Consider the following 14488-nt stretch of genomic DNA (forward strand, 5'->3'; position numbering starts at 1 on the left):
TTACAAGAACGATGTTTTCTAAATACGTATTGACTGTGCGTCAATACATCGTTCTCTTTAAGGTAAATCATAATCTCCGAACGCAATAGATGTTGCAAAATCCTGCTGAATATCGACGTTAACGATATGGGCCTCTAATTTAATGGATTACTTCCATAAACTTTTTTGAATATTGGTGTGCCCTGTGCAACTTTTCAGCCTTTTGATACGGATGTTTCGTCGAGCGAGCGGTTGTATCTCATTGTTAAGTGTGGAGCTATTAAATCAGCGTACTCTGAAAGGAACGTAACTGGTGTACAGTCTGGACCGGGAGACTTGCTTTTACTAAGTGATTTAAGTCGTTTCACTATTCCGAGGATACGTACTTTCATGTTACCTATGTTGGCAGGTGTTGGCAGGTGTTCTTGATTCGCATTCTGGTTCAAATCAAATGGCTCTGTGGGACTTCTGAGGTCATCAGTCCCCTAGAACTTAGAACTACTTAAACCTAACTAACCTAAAGATATCACACACACCCATGCCCGAAGCAGGATTCGAACCTGCGGCCGTAGCGGTTTGGCTGTTCCAGACGGAAGCGCCTAGAACCGCACGGCCACATCGGCCGGCTTGAATTCTGGAATTCTTACTACGTCTTCTTTGGTGAAGGAATTTCGAAAGGTTGTGTTTAGTAACTGTGGTTTTGCAGCATTGTCGTCGAGAGTATTTCGCTATCGCGCAGAGAAGGCACTGACTGTGTCTTGCCGCTAGCATACTGTACATACGACACATAGTTGAGTACTGTTGGCGTATTTGGGATCCGCACCAGGACAAATTAAAGGAAGACATCGAGGCAATGCAGAGGTGGGCTGCTAGGTTTGTTTCCGGTAGGTTGGAACAACACGCAAGTATTGCGGAGATGCTACGGGTACTCAAATGGGAGTCACTGGAGGAAACGAAAATTTAGAGAAACAGCACTTGAGGCTGAGTGCAGAGGGTTAGTACTTCAGCCAACATACATTTCGCGTAAGGAGCTCGAAGAGAAGATACGAGAAACCAGGACTCGTACGGAAGGATATAGACAGTCGTATTTTAGGTCGCTCTGTTTGCGAATGGAACGGCAAAGGACATGACTAGTAGTGGCACAGGTACCATCCGCCAAAAACCACGTGGCGTGCAAAGTATCTGTGTAGATGTGCGGAGCTGTGGACTACGAGAACGTCATTACGGACAAGCTGCATCTCTTCACCATCCTTCCCCAAAGATGATGGCATCTTTCAGTGTGATGACCGCCCGTGTCACAAGGTCAGAACCGTGCTACAGTGGTTTCAGGAGCACCACAGTGAACTCTCAAAACTCACCCGATCTCAACCCGATGGAACTCATCCTAAACACCATATGGCGCCAACTCTGTGCCCACAAACCTCCGCCCCGTATGGTTCAATGGCTCTGAGCACTATGAGACTTAACTACTGTGGTCATCAGTCCCCTAGAACTTAGAACTACTTAAACCTAACGAACCTAAGGACATCACACACATCCATGCCCGAGGCAGGATTCGAACCTGCGAAAGACTTCTCGAATCAGCTCCACGCAGATTCGATGCTACTAAGCAGGTGGTCATAAAATTTTAGCAAGTCGCCCCTTGAATATAATGTGTTTTTCATCGCACGTAAATTACTGCTTAGCCTTTTCCAGAAATGTACGGAAGAAACGAATAAAGAGTCTATTACACGCTTCCTAATTTTTTGGACAGTTAACGAGATATTTAAGCAGCACTACCGTGCCATTGTACGCCTGCCTGAGTTTGATTGCCTCGGCTAAGAATATCGCCAAGACGACGTCTGATGACGTCATATCGGTACCGCCCAGCCAGGTGCCTTCATTTCGGGAGGACCGTTGCGCAACTCTCTCGAAAGGGCGGTAAAACTGCTTCGCAAGCTCTGAATTTCGCCATTACGTAACAGTAGTTGCCGAAATAGCTGGCTAATGAAGTATTCCTCGGGGAAGGAGCAGCCAGGGCTCTGCGTCTGGCCCTCTCCTGCCACCGAGCGAGGTGGCGCAGTGGTTAGCACACTGGACTCGCATTCGGGAGGACGACGGTTCAATCCCGTCTCCGGCCATCCTGATTTAGGTTTTCCGTGATTTCCCTAAATCGTTTCAGGCAAATGCCGGGATGGTTTCTTTGAAAGGGCACGGCCGATTTCCTTCCCAATCCTTCCCTAACCCGATCTTGCGCTCCGTCTCTAATGACCTCGTTGTCGACGGGACGTTAAACACTAACCACCACCACCACCTCTCCTGCCTGCGACATGGGGCGGCGCGGCGCAGCGGTCAGCACGCTGCACTCTCGTGCACCCGAATTACGGTTTTCTGCAGTTTCCCTAAATCACTCCAGGCAGATGCCGAGATGGTTCCTTTGAAAAGGACACGACCAAATTCCTGTTCCACATCCTTTTGTGATCGGAACTTGTGCTCCATCTCTAATAATGTCGCTGTCTAAAGGACGCTGAACTCTAACCTCCCTTCTTTCCTGGCAACGTCATTCAGTGAAGTTAGCGCACCAGTCAGGAAAGTGTCCCATCGACTGCGCTGACCACATAACAGCACACTTCTCGCGAAAAAGGACACCGCAGAGTTGGTGACTACGGTGACGGATTTCCAAATGTTATTTTATCAGGTACTAACAGTAGCGAATAAATATCCGTCCAATGGCAACTTGTTTGTAAAAAGTGTCCTACGCAGCAGTCCAAAATTTTGAACGACTAAAATGCAAATCATTGAAAAATATTGTTAAACAAATCAACAACGTATATTCTTGTCACAATGAGCTTTATAAATTTATAAAGTAATGGATAACTTGTTATATTTCCGCGGTTGGCGCCTGGTATGGCAAGCGGTTGTGAATTTCTTGAAATAAGACAGTCTCGGTTGCAAAATTTTTCTTTTTATTTACAGAAAATGACGCGTTTCACCCTTTTGGGGCATCATCACATTGACGTAAGAATGAATGTGGGAACGCCACATTCGTCCATTAATGCACACATTTGGCATTAAGATAAAATTTTACGAGGAACAATCGTCCTATGGTCATGGGATGAATAAAAGCACTACGGAACGTAGCACGGAACCATACGTGGGCACTAATGGACGAATGTTGGTTTTCCACATTCATTTTTTCGTCAGTCTCCGTATCGACTCCTCTTTCTTCTTCCATCACGTCACCAGACACGTCTTCCCCCTCGCAGAGGCCTTCAGTGTAGTGTTTCTACATCTCGCTCTCTGCTCTGCATTTAACAGTGGAATTTCCGTTGAAGTCTTAAACTTACGGCCCTTGCTTATAATTTCACGGAACATTATTTTGACTATTCTGTATGCTGAGTGTGCCTTTCCGACAATCATTCAGTAATCACCAAAACGTCACGTAGATGCTCAGCCAACTGCAGTGGCAGATGTTGCGAGAGAGGCGATCTGTATCACGGTGTGGTTTGCCGTGAAGTGCCAAAGAACGTGCGTTCCTAGCAGAACGACGGAGTATTTTGGTTCTTCCTAAATGTATCTCGCGGAAATACCACGAAGATAAAATGGGAGGGATTCGAGCCCACTTAGCATCAGTGCTTGTTTCCGCGAAGCGTACACGAGTGGAACAGGAAAGGCGGGATGTGACAGCGGTACACAATGTACCCACCGCCACACACCGCAAGGAGGCCCTCGACGTACAGATGTAGATGTGGATAGTTTACGTGACCGCTACTACCCACCCTTCACGTAATGATTGCGGATTGCGGCACGGCCTGCTAGCAGATCTCAGGTGGAATGGCGGGAGCAGTGTACGCTGTACGTACGCCTCCCTTCCAGCAGCACGCCGCTGGCTGGAGACGCCCCCGCCATCCTTGCGGATACCAGATCCAGGACGCCCGGGCCAGGTGTCGGGCGCCTCTCGCAGGCCGAGGCAGCGATTTGCGAACACGGCGGGGCAGACGCGTCTCCAGGGGCGAAGCGGCCATCCATCTTGCTGGCGCTCCCCTCGCGTCGCGCGCCGTCACAAGACCCCTCCGCCCCACACCTTCACCACTCCCCTCCCCTCCCCCACCTGCGCCTCGCCAACTTCGTCCCCGAGACCCGAGCCGCTGCTCTCCCTTTTCGTATCAAAGCCTCTGATCTGCAAAGCCGCTATGCTGTGCATACCACGAAACCGTATTACACGATGTGTTATACGATGTACCACGCAATGTCCTTCCGACATGCGTGCGAGTTTGAAGAACATTTCACAATACGTCGTATAACACAGACACGTCAAATATTGCAGTAGAAAGGGCCGGCGGGCAGATGTACGTGATTACAGGGCAGAATTATCGATCTCGTACTGCGACTCTTTTTGGAGAAGGAAAATCTGCTCCGTAGCAATGAACGCCGATTCTGTAAACACAGTTCTTGTCAAACTCCTCTCGTCACTTTTTTCGTAAGTGGAAGTATTTGTCACTAAGGAGCGATTCGCGATCCCTATTTGCAGAAAACAAAACACTTTGTCTCAGAGTGTCCATTGCTGTTTATAATTTCAAGATTCCTATTTTCGTAGTAACCCATGCTGCAGAAATAGTATGCTTCTCACTGCCATATACATAATGATCAGCCAGAATGTTATGACCACCAAACTACTATCGATACAAATCCGTCCAGGCGACAGCACCGTCACCTGGCGAGGAACGACTGCCAGTCAGACACACGCACAGCGCACGTAGTACCAGTGAGCGTGCTGTCCGCGTGTGGAGTGGGGAAGGCGCGCGGTCTGTCTGAGTTTGAACGAGGGCAGACTGTGACGGCCCGGAGGCTCGGCACGAGCATTTCTGAAAACGCACGATTTGCCGGGTGTTCGAGGAATGCTGTGGTGAGCGTTTCAACATGTGGCGAAACCGAGGTGAAACCACGTCCAGCTGTCGTCGGGTTGGGCGGCCGCCCGTCATTACGTATGTCGGACGTCGTAGGCCGGGCACTGGTAAAACAGGACAGTTGGAAAACTGTAGCTGAACTTACATTCGACTTAAATGCTGCAAAGTCAGAAAGTGTGTGTGAACACACAGTGCACCAAACACTCCTAACAATTCTCCTGTGCAGCCTACGACCCCTGCTTGTGCTAATAACAACACCACGACATCGGCAACAACGACTGAAATCGGAACGTGACCATCGACACTGCACGTTGGCGCAGTATCAGAGTGTTGCACGTTCTGATGAATGTCAATACCTTCATCACGGCTATTGGGGGGGGGGGGGGGATGGGGCGAATCCGTCGTTTCCAGGAGAACAGCTCCTTGACACCTGCACTGCGGGATGGAGACAAGCTGGCTGTGACTCCATTATGCTCTGATGCTCTGGAGAACATTCAAGTGGGCATCCATAGGTCCAGTGGAGCTCGTGCGAGGCACCGTGGTGGCCAAGGAGTGTCGTACACTGGTTGCAGACCTCATGTTTTCCGACGGCAGTGGCACTTTTCGACAAGATAATGCGCCATAACACGGAGTGGTTCGAGGGCAACAGTGCCGAGTTCCAATTGCTGTGCTGGTCCTTCAAATCGCCATATCAGAACCCGACCAAACACATCTGCGATGTGATTGAATGTAGCGTCAGTTGCTAAGCAACATCAAAATGCTACATTACTGTGTCAGCAGTGCTCTGCCGGCTCTTATGTCAAGTGTTTGTTGCTCGATTCTAGCTGTCGGCGTTATTATTAAAACAGCACTGGCCGCTATTCCCATTTTCTGCAATAAGCCAATATTTTGAAGGAATGAAAATTATATCAATAAACATCACGAGTTTAAAAAAAGTCTTCATTTAAAAATAAAAAAGCTTTAGTACTGCTGTTATGGAAAATTGATACATCGGGAGTTTTCGTACGGTCATCAGTAAAAAATAAAAATAATCTTGTTATAACATATACCGAAAAGTACCGGTTATTGAGAACTGAAATTCCGTATCGATTGACAACCGGTGGGGTTTTTCGCGTCCCTGGCATAGATATAGGCATAGGCATCCGTTACCGAGTTTCATTTTCCTCAGCAGCGGCGAGCGGTTCTCTGCTTCCACAGCACTGCGACCGTCACGTGAACTGAGCAAGCAGCCACTGTCTGATACGCAGGGTGGGGGGGGGGGGGGGGCGGCTCACGTGGTGATAGCGCAGACCTGCAGCAAGTGCGCACTGAGTGCAGACAGCGGCGCGTGTGTTTATCACTTCCGGCACTTGGCGGCATTTCCCCAGGCGGCCGTCCGGTGCTGGCGGTGGGTGTGGCCGCGGTAATTTGCCGCCACCGGCAGGGGGAGCATCGCGAGCTGACAACGCAACTCACGGTCAGGGCGTGCGCGTGCGTGCGCGGGTTACGCCCCCTGGGAGGGAAGGGGAGCGGAGCAGCGCGTCGCGCTCGCATTATCTGCCGCCCTTTGTGCCGGTGTGTGATTTACCGTCGGCAGTTTACTCGCCAGCGCCCGCTACACAGATACGCGTCATGTCCCCCCAGTTCCGGCCAAGACCCCCGCTACACAATGCCTTATCGCGAGGATGGTTCATGTTAGCGCCTACGTTGCAGATAACCCTGCCGTCATTACTGCTACGCGGGTTGCCTCACGTGTAGGGGTTCATGCAATTCAAGTTCGTCGAAGCTTATTGCTTGCCTTGAAGAAGGAGCTGAGGAAGCATGTGTGTGTGTGTGTGTGTGTGTGTGTGTGTGTGTGTGTGTGTGTGTGTGGATCCTATCATACGCTAAGCTAAAAACTTATGACGTTCGAAGAGGAAAATATGCTTCAAAAAAATCAAGAGCGTTTCACCACCATAGCAAAACGAAACTCGCCAACAGGAGACACTGATAAACAAGTAGGTACATTTCTCCTCTCTACATTTCTAAGAGGCATTCGGTACTTTACCACATCGTTGCCTATCATATGGGTTATATTTGTAAATATGACTAACTGAACCAACTACTTTCTTTAATTCTTTTTATATTTTTGCTACATAATCAAATGAGTATTTCAGGATCCTGTAACAGGTTACGATCCGCTTGTAGTCATCTTCAGTCTGAGGCCACTTGCTGAAACCTGAAATCTGTTGTCACCGCGTTGCGTTGTCGACAATACCGTTGTCGAGAAATGGCGGTACCAAAAGAAAATTCCGAGCAATCCATCCGAGAACTCACTGACTACATATTACATTAACTATCTTTGGCATTCTTACGATTACCTGCTACACAGACGAGACGACATATTCTAATCTTTTGTTTCTAACTGCAGTTGTACAAGTTTTGCGAAACATTGTCTGAGACTCAGGAACCATAAGACAAGATAAAAAATGTTTCTGTTGTGTAATTGACGTATCTTTGATAGATGTGCGTGTAAGTGCCGCGTGCAGTGACCGAGCAGCTAGAGGCGCCATGTCACTGATTGTGCGACCCCTCGCGCCGGAGGTTCGAGTCCTCCCTCTCGCTTTGGTGTATATGTTATTCTTAGCATAAGTTAGTTTAAGTAGTATGTAAGTCTAGGGACCGATGACCTCAGCAGTTTGGTCCCTTACGAATTCACACATTTTTGTTTCGTGTAAGTGCATGGTTTTAAGTACCAGTACTTAAGTACTCTATTTATATTCATTCCGTCAGTCTTGGGCTGTGGTACACAAAAGCTCCTATCCTTAATTTGTTCCTCAAGAAACCATCTACATTCTACAATCCCTTGAAGTTTCTAATCGCAAATTTTTCCTTTTGTCTTATGAGAGGTTTTAACCTAAACGATCATCAGCATATGTATCTGTCATTGGCCCTACCCTGAGATCAGAGAAACCTGGGAAACGATGGTAGTTTATTGGAAGACGTTTATTCCAGTCAAATAACGCAGTACAATGAAAATGTAACGTTGACAGTATGGGATAAACTCAACTGTGCAACAGATACTGTCTCGCGATAACTTGCTGGTCGCGTTGTCCATCACAAGAGATGCTAACTCAGGAACCATTTCTTCTCGCCTCCCTTTAATTGTGCCCAGCACCTTATTGATGGTGAGCCTGTAGATCTAAACTGGCCAAGAAACAAAAAAAAAACATTGTTATTAAAGACTTTCTTATATCTACTAGTTTTCTCTGTGATCATGTTACATTTCACCCTTGAAGTTTGCTGGTATCATTTTATTCTGGAGAGTGTTTGACATTATAGGTTCAACAGAAAGGAGCGATTAGAGGACAAGGAAACAAGCATATAATCCTGTCAGACACCGGTCGAGGAACCAATTCCTTCCCTGGTATGACGTATCACGACTGAGTAAAGAACACGTTACGGCAGAGTACAGATGTGCCCTTGAGGGCAGACACATTACAGCAAACCTTTCACTTGGACACCTTTCCCAGACATCGACACTTTGGCGTATTCCAGCCCTGTTGACAGTGCCGATCAACTCTGGTAACACATTGTGGGTTTATATAAACATACTGAAGCGCCAAATGAAAAGTGTATCGAGGTCGGGATTCGAACCCGTGTGTGCTACTCACTGGACAGACGCGCTAATCACTAAGCCACCCTAGCACAGTGGCTTTGCACAACTACCCTAAACTCCTTTGAGTGGCCAAATCGTCTGCGACAAGTGTGTAATGGTTAGCGCATCTGCCTAGTGACCAAGAGAGCGGGGTTCGAATCCCAGCCTTGGTACAGATTTTCATTCATTGCTTCAGTCTGCATACATACGCCATAGATGTTTGAGACTTGACAAGGTCCCTGGAGCCGTATAGTTTCGTTTGGATGCTTGTCAGTGCATTCGGAGCACGCCGGCGATCTTTGAAGGACTACAGACATTGATGAGCAGCCGTGCTGAAGGCCCCCTGCACATGGACGGTAGCCGTGTTGTAAATGTGTCTTCCGTCTAGTGCCTACCTGTTTTTTGCACCCTGGAGAACTCTGTCATTAAGCGCCCAGGTATTCAGCCGTATTAAAGTTATCTGCTTGCTCCATTCTCCTCCAGTCGCTCCTCTCGCTTGTACCTATGCTGACGGCCACGCGGTGGCGTGTGGTGTGTGCCAGCAGCTTCCCGCGGCCGCTGCTCACGTTCGCGGCGGTGGCGACCATCACGATCCTGGTGGTGGGCGTGCTGGGCAACCTGCTCACCGTCGTCGCGCTGCTGAGGTGTCCCAGGGTCCGAAACGTCGCCGCCGCCTTCATCATCAGGTGAGCGCAGCTCCGCCCTCTGCAGCCTCTCAAACCTCTGGCAACACTCACTCCAATACTTGACCGTCTGTGTCTTCCTTATCGACACCTCGTTCTTCTTCCATGACGTCATTAGGCGGTTCCTGTCCCTCCAAGAGGTGTTCACTGTATTCTTTCCACCTATCTGCTTCCTGCCTTCCTCCCTCTCTTTCTCTCTCTCCCGCCCTCCCTCTCTTCCCCCTCCCTCTCTCCCCCTCCCTCTCTTCCTCCTCCCTTTCCCCTCAATCACTACCTCTCCCGCTCTCTCTCTCTCTCTCTCTCTCTCTCTCTCTCTCTCTCTCTCTCTCTCTCCCCCCCTCTCCATAGGTCAATGAAACATGTCGGCACTCTACACAGTGTCGACATGTTGCCTTGACCTTCTCGATCACCAGATCTGTCTCCAGCCGAGCACATACGGGACACCATGGGAAAACTACACCAACGTCATTAACCGTCCTACATCGACCGACCGAGTGCAACGGTCATTGAACTCCATCCCAAACACCGACATCCGGCATCTGTACAGCACAACGCACACACGTTTGCATGCTTGCATTCAATATTCTGGCGGTTACATCGATTATTGTGGTACTAGCATTTCACATCAGCAATCGTTTATCTCGCGCTCACACTAACCTGTGATCTTGCAATGTTAATCACTTAAATGGGTTACCTAGACAAATGTATTCCATAAATTTCAATACTTGACTTTTTTTTCTTTGGGTGTTGCGATTTTTTCCGTCGGTGTATAACATACAGTTGCGCAGAATATTGTATTAAATGTATTATTGTTTTACCTGAAACCCTACAACTTTTAAGAAAGTGGCTCACAGTTTGAACTTATAACCTTGCTTTGAGGATATTGTGTGAATTTTTTGTGAGCTGTTTTTTTCCTGATTCGTTTCCATCGAACAGACGCGTAAATACGAGTAAGTGTAATGAATGTATTGTTTAATCACCTTGCTTAATGTAGATCTTCCTTCCTTTCTTATATTGTTTCAGTGAGGATAGGACTGTAAGTACGTGGAGTGAAAGAAAATTAGAAAATAAATAAATCTCACCAAATTGGGCAAATTTGTGACAAATGCTTGTCTTCATATGGATAAAACAAAATTCACAATAATTTGTAACGAAGTTATTGCTGTATGTCATAAAGATACTCAGGGTTAGCGCGTCTCTTTTCCCTGTCTTAGGCTTCGAGTCACAACGTGGTCCCGAACTGGTGGGTGACTTTTTGACAGTTAATATTTCACATCCCGAATATCTAATTGCATACAAAACCGTTGTTTCTATCAATATTGAAGGATAAATGTTATATTACCCCATATAAGTGGAAATTAAATGTCACAGTAAATACTTTTATAATGTTGCGTTCCATAAAGTGATAGAATCGTCACAAAGTTGCCCAGTTTTACGGTACCGGTACAGTAAGTATTGTATATTTCAAAATATTTTCTCGGCTGAAGGGTACTGAAATGAGTTTCGGACATCCCAACCACTCATATGGGGGAGTGCAATTACGGTTTAAACAAACCATTAGGTGCGTAATTTCCGTCCCTAGCTGCGACCCGCCTCTCTCGTGTCTGATGTGTTAGGAAGCCGCTCCCGCCTCCCCTGTACTAGCAATAAAGTCACATCAGCTTCCGGCGGCTGGGCGCGGGTGCAGACACTTGCTGCCGGGCTGCAGGAGGTCTTCAAAGCGCCGCCACTGTCTCCCCGCCACGGTATTAATTCGGAGGGAACAATAGGGAGGGTACGGTATTTACTCCAAAGCGGCCATTGTTGGCGGGTTCACCGAACGGAATTACGCGGTCCGGGCAGTCAGGGGAAATAGCTGCAGAAATTGCACTGGCGCAGCCGCCGCTATTCAGTTCCCCCGGCTAACCGACGCGTCGATTTATGAAACTATTCCGCCGCAATTAGTTAAAAAGCGCTCGATTTTCCACCCCTCTCTCGTCGCGCGCACCGAATCCACTCGCCGTTATTTCGTCAATTCTTTTGTCCGTACACACTGCCCCGCCGCGGTGAATATCTATGATCAGTGGCAGTGGGGTGGGGTGGGCGAGCGGTAGAGGCTATTAACCCGCCTGAATGCCGCCCCCAGCTGCGGTGAGGCGTTTATTTGGGGCCACATCCGGGTGCAACGTACCCTCTCTGGTCTGATCCGGAAAAAAAATGTCGCTGTGTCGGATGCGACTAGGGGGTCGTTCAGCCACGGTTTTCTCGAAAACTAATTACGGGGCCAGTATCGAAATTAAAAGCGGGTATAATCTAGGCAACAAAGACGACGTATCGCGAAGGAGTTATCCGAATGGGACGGAACCTGGTAGATCATGTACAAACAAGTGATTACAATTTCAGAAAAATTGGATGATTTATTCAAGAGAAAGAGCTTCATAAACTGAGCAAGTCAGTAACGCGATGGTCCACCTCTGCCCGTTATGTAGTCAGTTATGCGGCTTGGCGTTGATTGACGGACTTGTTGAATGCCCTCCTGCGTTACTGACTTGCACAATTTGTGAAGTTGTTTCTCTCTAATAAATCATCCACATTTTCTGCAACTGTATTCATTTGTTTTTATGTTCGAGTACATGTATACCACATATACAGTTTTGTCCCCAATTCTGAAAATTCCTTTGTGGTGCGTCGGTTTTTTTTTCTTTTTTTTGTCTCAGAGTGAATTACCTTGCCCAGAAAACATGCAACATAATCTCCAATCCCAAATATCTGCTGTGATCCACGCGTAACTGATCGATCGCGTGTACGAGGTCGACAACTGAATGACTGCTTCAGAGTAGAAAATCTTTGGGTGATATTTTTCTGTCGTAATTCTGTGCATGAAGGTAGCGGTTGCGACTGAAGGGTGTCGTGCTGACGGGGAAAAAAGTTACCGACCGTGTTCCTGATGGATAAAAGACCGGATTAGGAGGCAGTATGATTTTGGAGATGGCAAATCCGCAAGAGTATCGAAATTTTACGAGTATGACAGCTATGGAGATGTAAGATATACTGTTTATACCTGGATCCAAAATTGCCAAGCAAGACAGTATTATGGGTAAATCTATTTCTGTTAATCACAGACTACTTGTGACATTAACACGTAAACCTATCCCTGTGATACACTCCGATTTTGATAGGCTATGAATATGTTATAGCAAAAAAGGGACACATTTTTTTATTCGTGCCCATATGTCCGTTAAGAGGGTGAAACGCACCCTGAAAAAAATGAGTTCAATATTTCTGAATGAATACCGTTGAAAAGCTTCAAATAAAAGTTGTGTGGTTTTTAATGTACGTTACAATGGTGCACCGAGATTTGTCGAGGAAAGTCTTTTCTTTAAAAAAAAAATACCCTCCCCGACAAGTCAGTTTTTTATTTCGACATTTGACTAACACCAAAACGTATAGCATTGTTAATACCAAATTCGGTCATACATGGTCAAGTGATATTCCAAATAGGTATATGTCAGAAATGAGCTAGAAATATCGTTATATCGCTGCAGCGCGCCCGCGCGGTGAAATTGCAGCCAAAGTTTACAAATCTGCTTTTTCCGACGATCCCTGAGTGAATATCAATTTGTGACCAATTTGCACAACTCCTTTGTGGTTCGTCTTTTTTTTGTGTATTAGTGTATTAAACGCAGTTCTTTTCAAAGGTGTGTTCCACTCCTTTAACAACCGTATGGCCACGGATAAAAAATCGTGTCTCTTATTTTGCTCTACACTACAACATATTCAAAGGCGATCAAAATCGAGATGCGTCCTTTGGTACGTTTACTTGTAAGATTTCTAGATCAGCTGCAGGGTCACAATTATTGAACTATACGAAAAAATACGTAAATTAGCTACAAACTACAGCGTGCACACACTTTATTCAACATGCAAACGTCACTACAGATATTCGGATTTCGGTTATGACATGTTCGATGTATCTGCATCATTAGTTATCATGTGACGCAGACGAATAGCGAAATCCTGCATGACCCGCTGAAGTGCCGGAACATCGTTGCTGTCGATGACGACCTGAGTGGCAGTTTTCATCTCAGCAATGGTTTTGAGGTTTTCCTTAATATAGCCCCACAGAAAGGAGTCGCATGTGTTCAGATCCGGAGAATATGCGGCCAATCGAGGCCCATGCCAGTGTCCTCTGGGTACCCCAGGGCCAGAATGTGGTCCCCAAAGTGCTCCTCCAGGACATCAAACACTCTCCTGCTCCGGTGGGGTGGAGCTCCGTCTTGCATGAACATCTTGTCGAAATCAGTGTCACTTTGGAAAACGGCGATGGAATCATCTTCCAAAACCTTCACGTACTGTTCAGTAGTCACCGTGTCATCAAGGAACATCGCACCGATTACTCCGTGACTGGACACTGCACACCACACAGTCACCCGTTGAGGGTGAAGAGACTTCTCAATCCCGAAATGTAAGTGGGTTTCGTCGCTGAAACAAACTATACAGCGCACACAAATTCCCGTCATGCCCCGCGGTCAACCATGCAGTTTGAACGTCCTAACGCAAACTGTTCAGTAGTTATGGCGATTCTATTTTATATAGTTCAATAACTGTCACCCTGTACATTTATTCTCTTTAGTATTTCAAGCAACAATTACGGTGAAATAACATTACTCCAGTTTCATCTTGATACGCACAGACGCTCAAAAGCCAAATACGGCGGATATTTGGTAAATGAAGCATTTCGAGCCATACATTTATTTGAACGTTTTTACTTCTATTGACTTAGGGAACGACACGCAAACTCCTGAAGCTCTGTTCTTCAACAGCCACTGCAATAACATAATTAATAAATATCACGTCACGTAAAACTATAGGTACAGTTGCATTACTTGAAGTTAAATGCCAATTTTCCGAGTTCCAAAACGACTACTTCCAATGTAACTTCAATTGTTTCTCTTTGTTAATTAATCTATGTTATAAAACTGGCCAATTTCTTCTGTGGAGGTGTTAAAAACTGTAGCCATTTCTGCCAACATACTTTGCTTCTTATCTCAGTTCCTGTACTCCAGTACCATCCTTTCCTCGCACAAAATTATTAAATGCACAACTTCGTCCTGGATCCACTGCTTGGCGGCTTTCTTCATTACTGTTTCTGCCGACACATCGCTGACATTCACTCACAGTGCGTATCCATCGTGACAGTAACAGTGTTGGTACGTGTGTGCACAGACTGGAGCATTTCAGTGTTAATGTGGTGCAGTGGACAGAGCTCTAGACTTCCATTCATATCAACATGCAATCGAGGCACTTGAATGACAATTTCTTGTACTTCCGTTTGTTAATTCTAT

The 14488-nt window shown here is 46.7% G+C and overlaps 1 protein-coding gene across 1 annotated transcript in view; it reads left to right on the forward strand.

Annotated features, from left to right (window-relative positions):
- LOC126425031 (G-protein coupled receptor moody-like) overlaps positions 1 to 14488 on the forward strand; it is a 184609-nt gene that overhangs the window by 76452 nt on the left and 93669 nt on the right. Inside the window, exon 2 of the mRNA XM_050087939.1 lies at positions 9027 to 9167. Coding sequence (XP_049943896.1) covers positions 9027 to 9167 — 141 coding nt within the window. The remainder of the gene's footprint in view (positions 1 to 9026; positions 9168 to 14488) is intronic.

This window comes from Schistocerca serialis, chromosome 10 (assembly GCF_023864345.2).
Source record: "Schistocerca serialis cubense isolate TAMUIC-IGC-003099 chromosome 10, iqSchSeri2.2, whole genome shotgun sequence".
In the NCBI taxonomy this organism is placed as follows: domain Eukaryota; kingdom Metazoa; phylum Arthropoda; class Insecta; order Orthoptera; family Acrididae; genus Schistocerca; species Schistocerca serialis.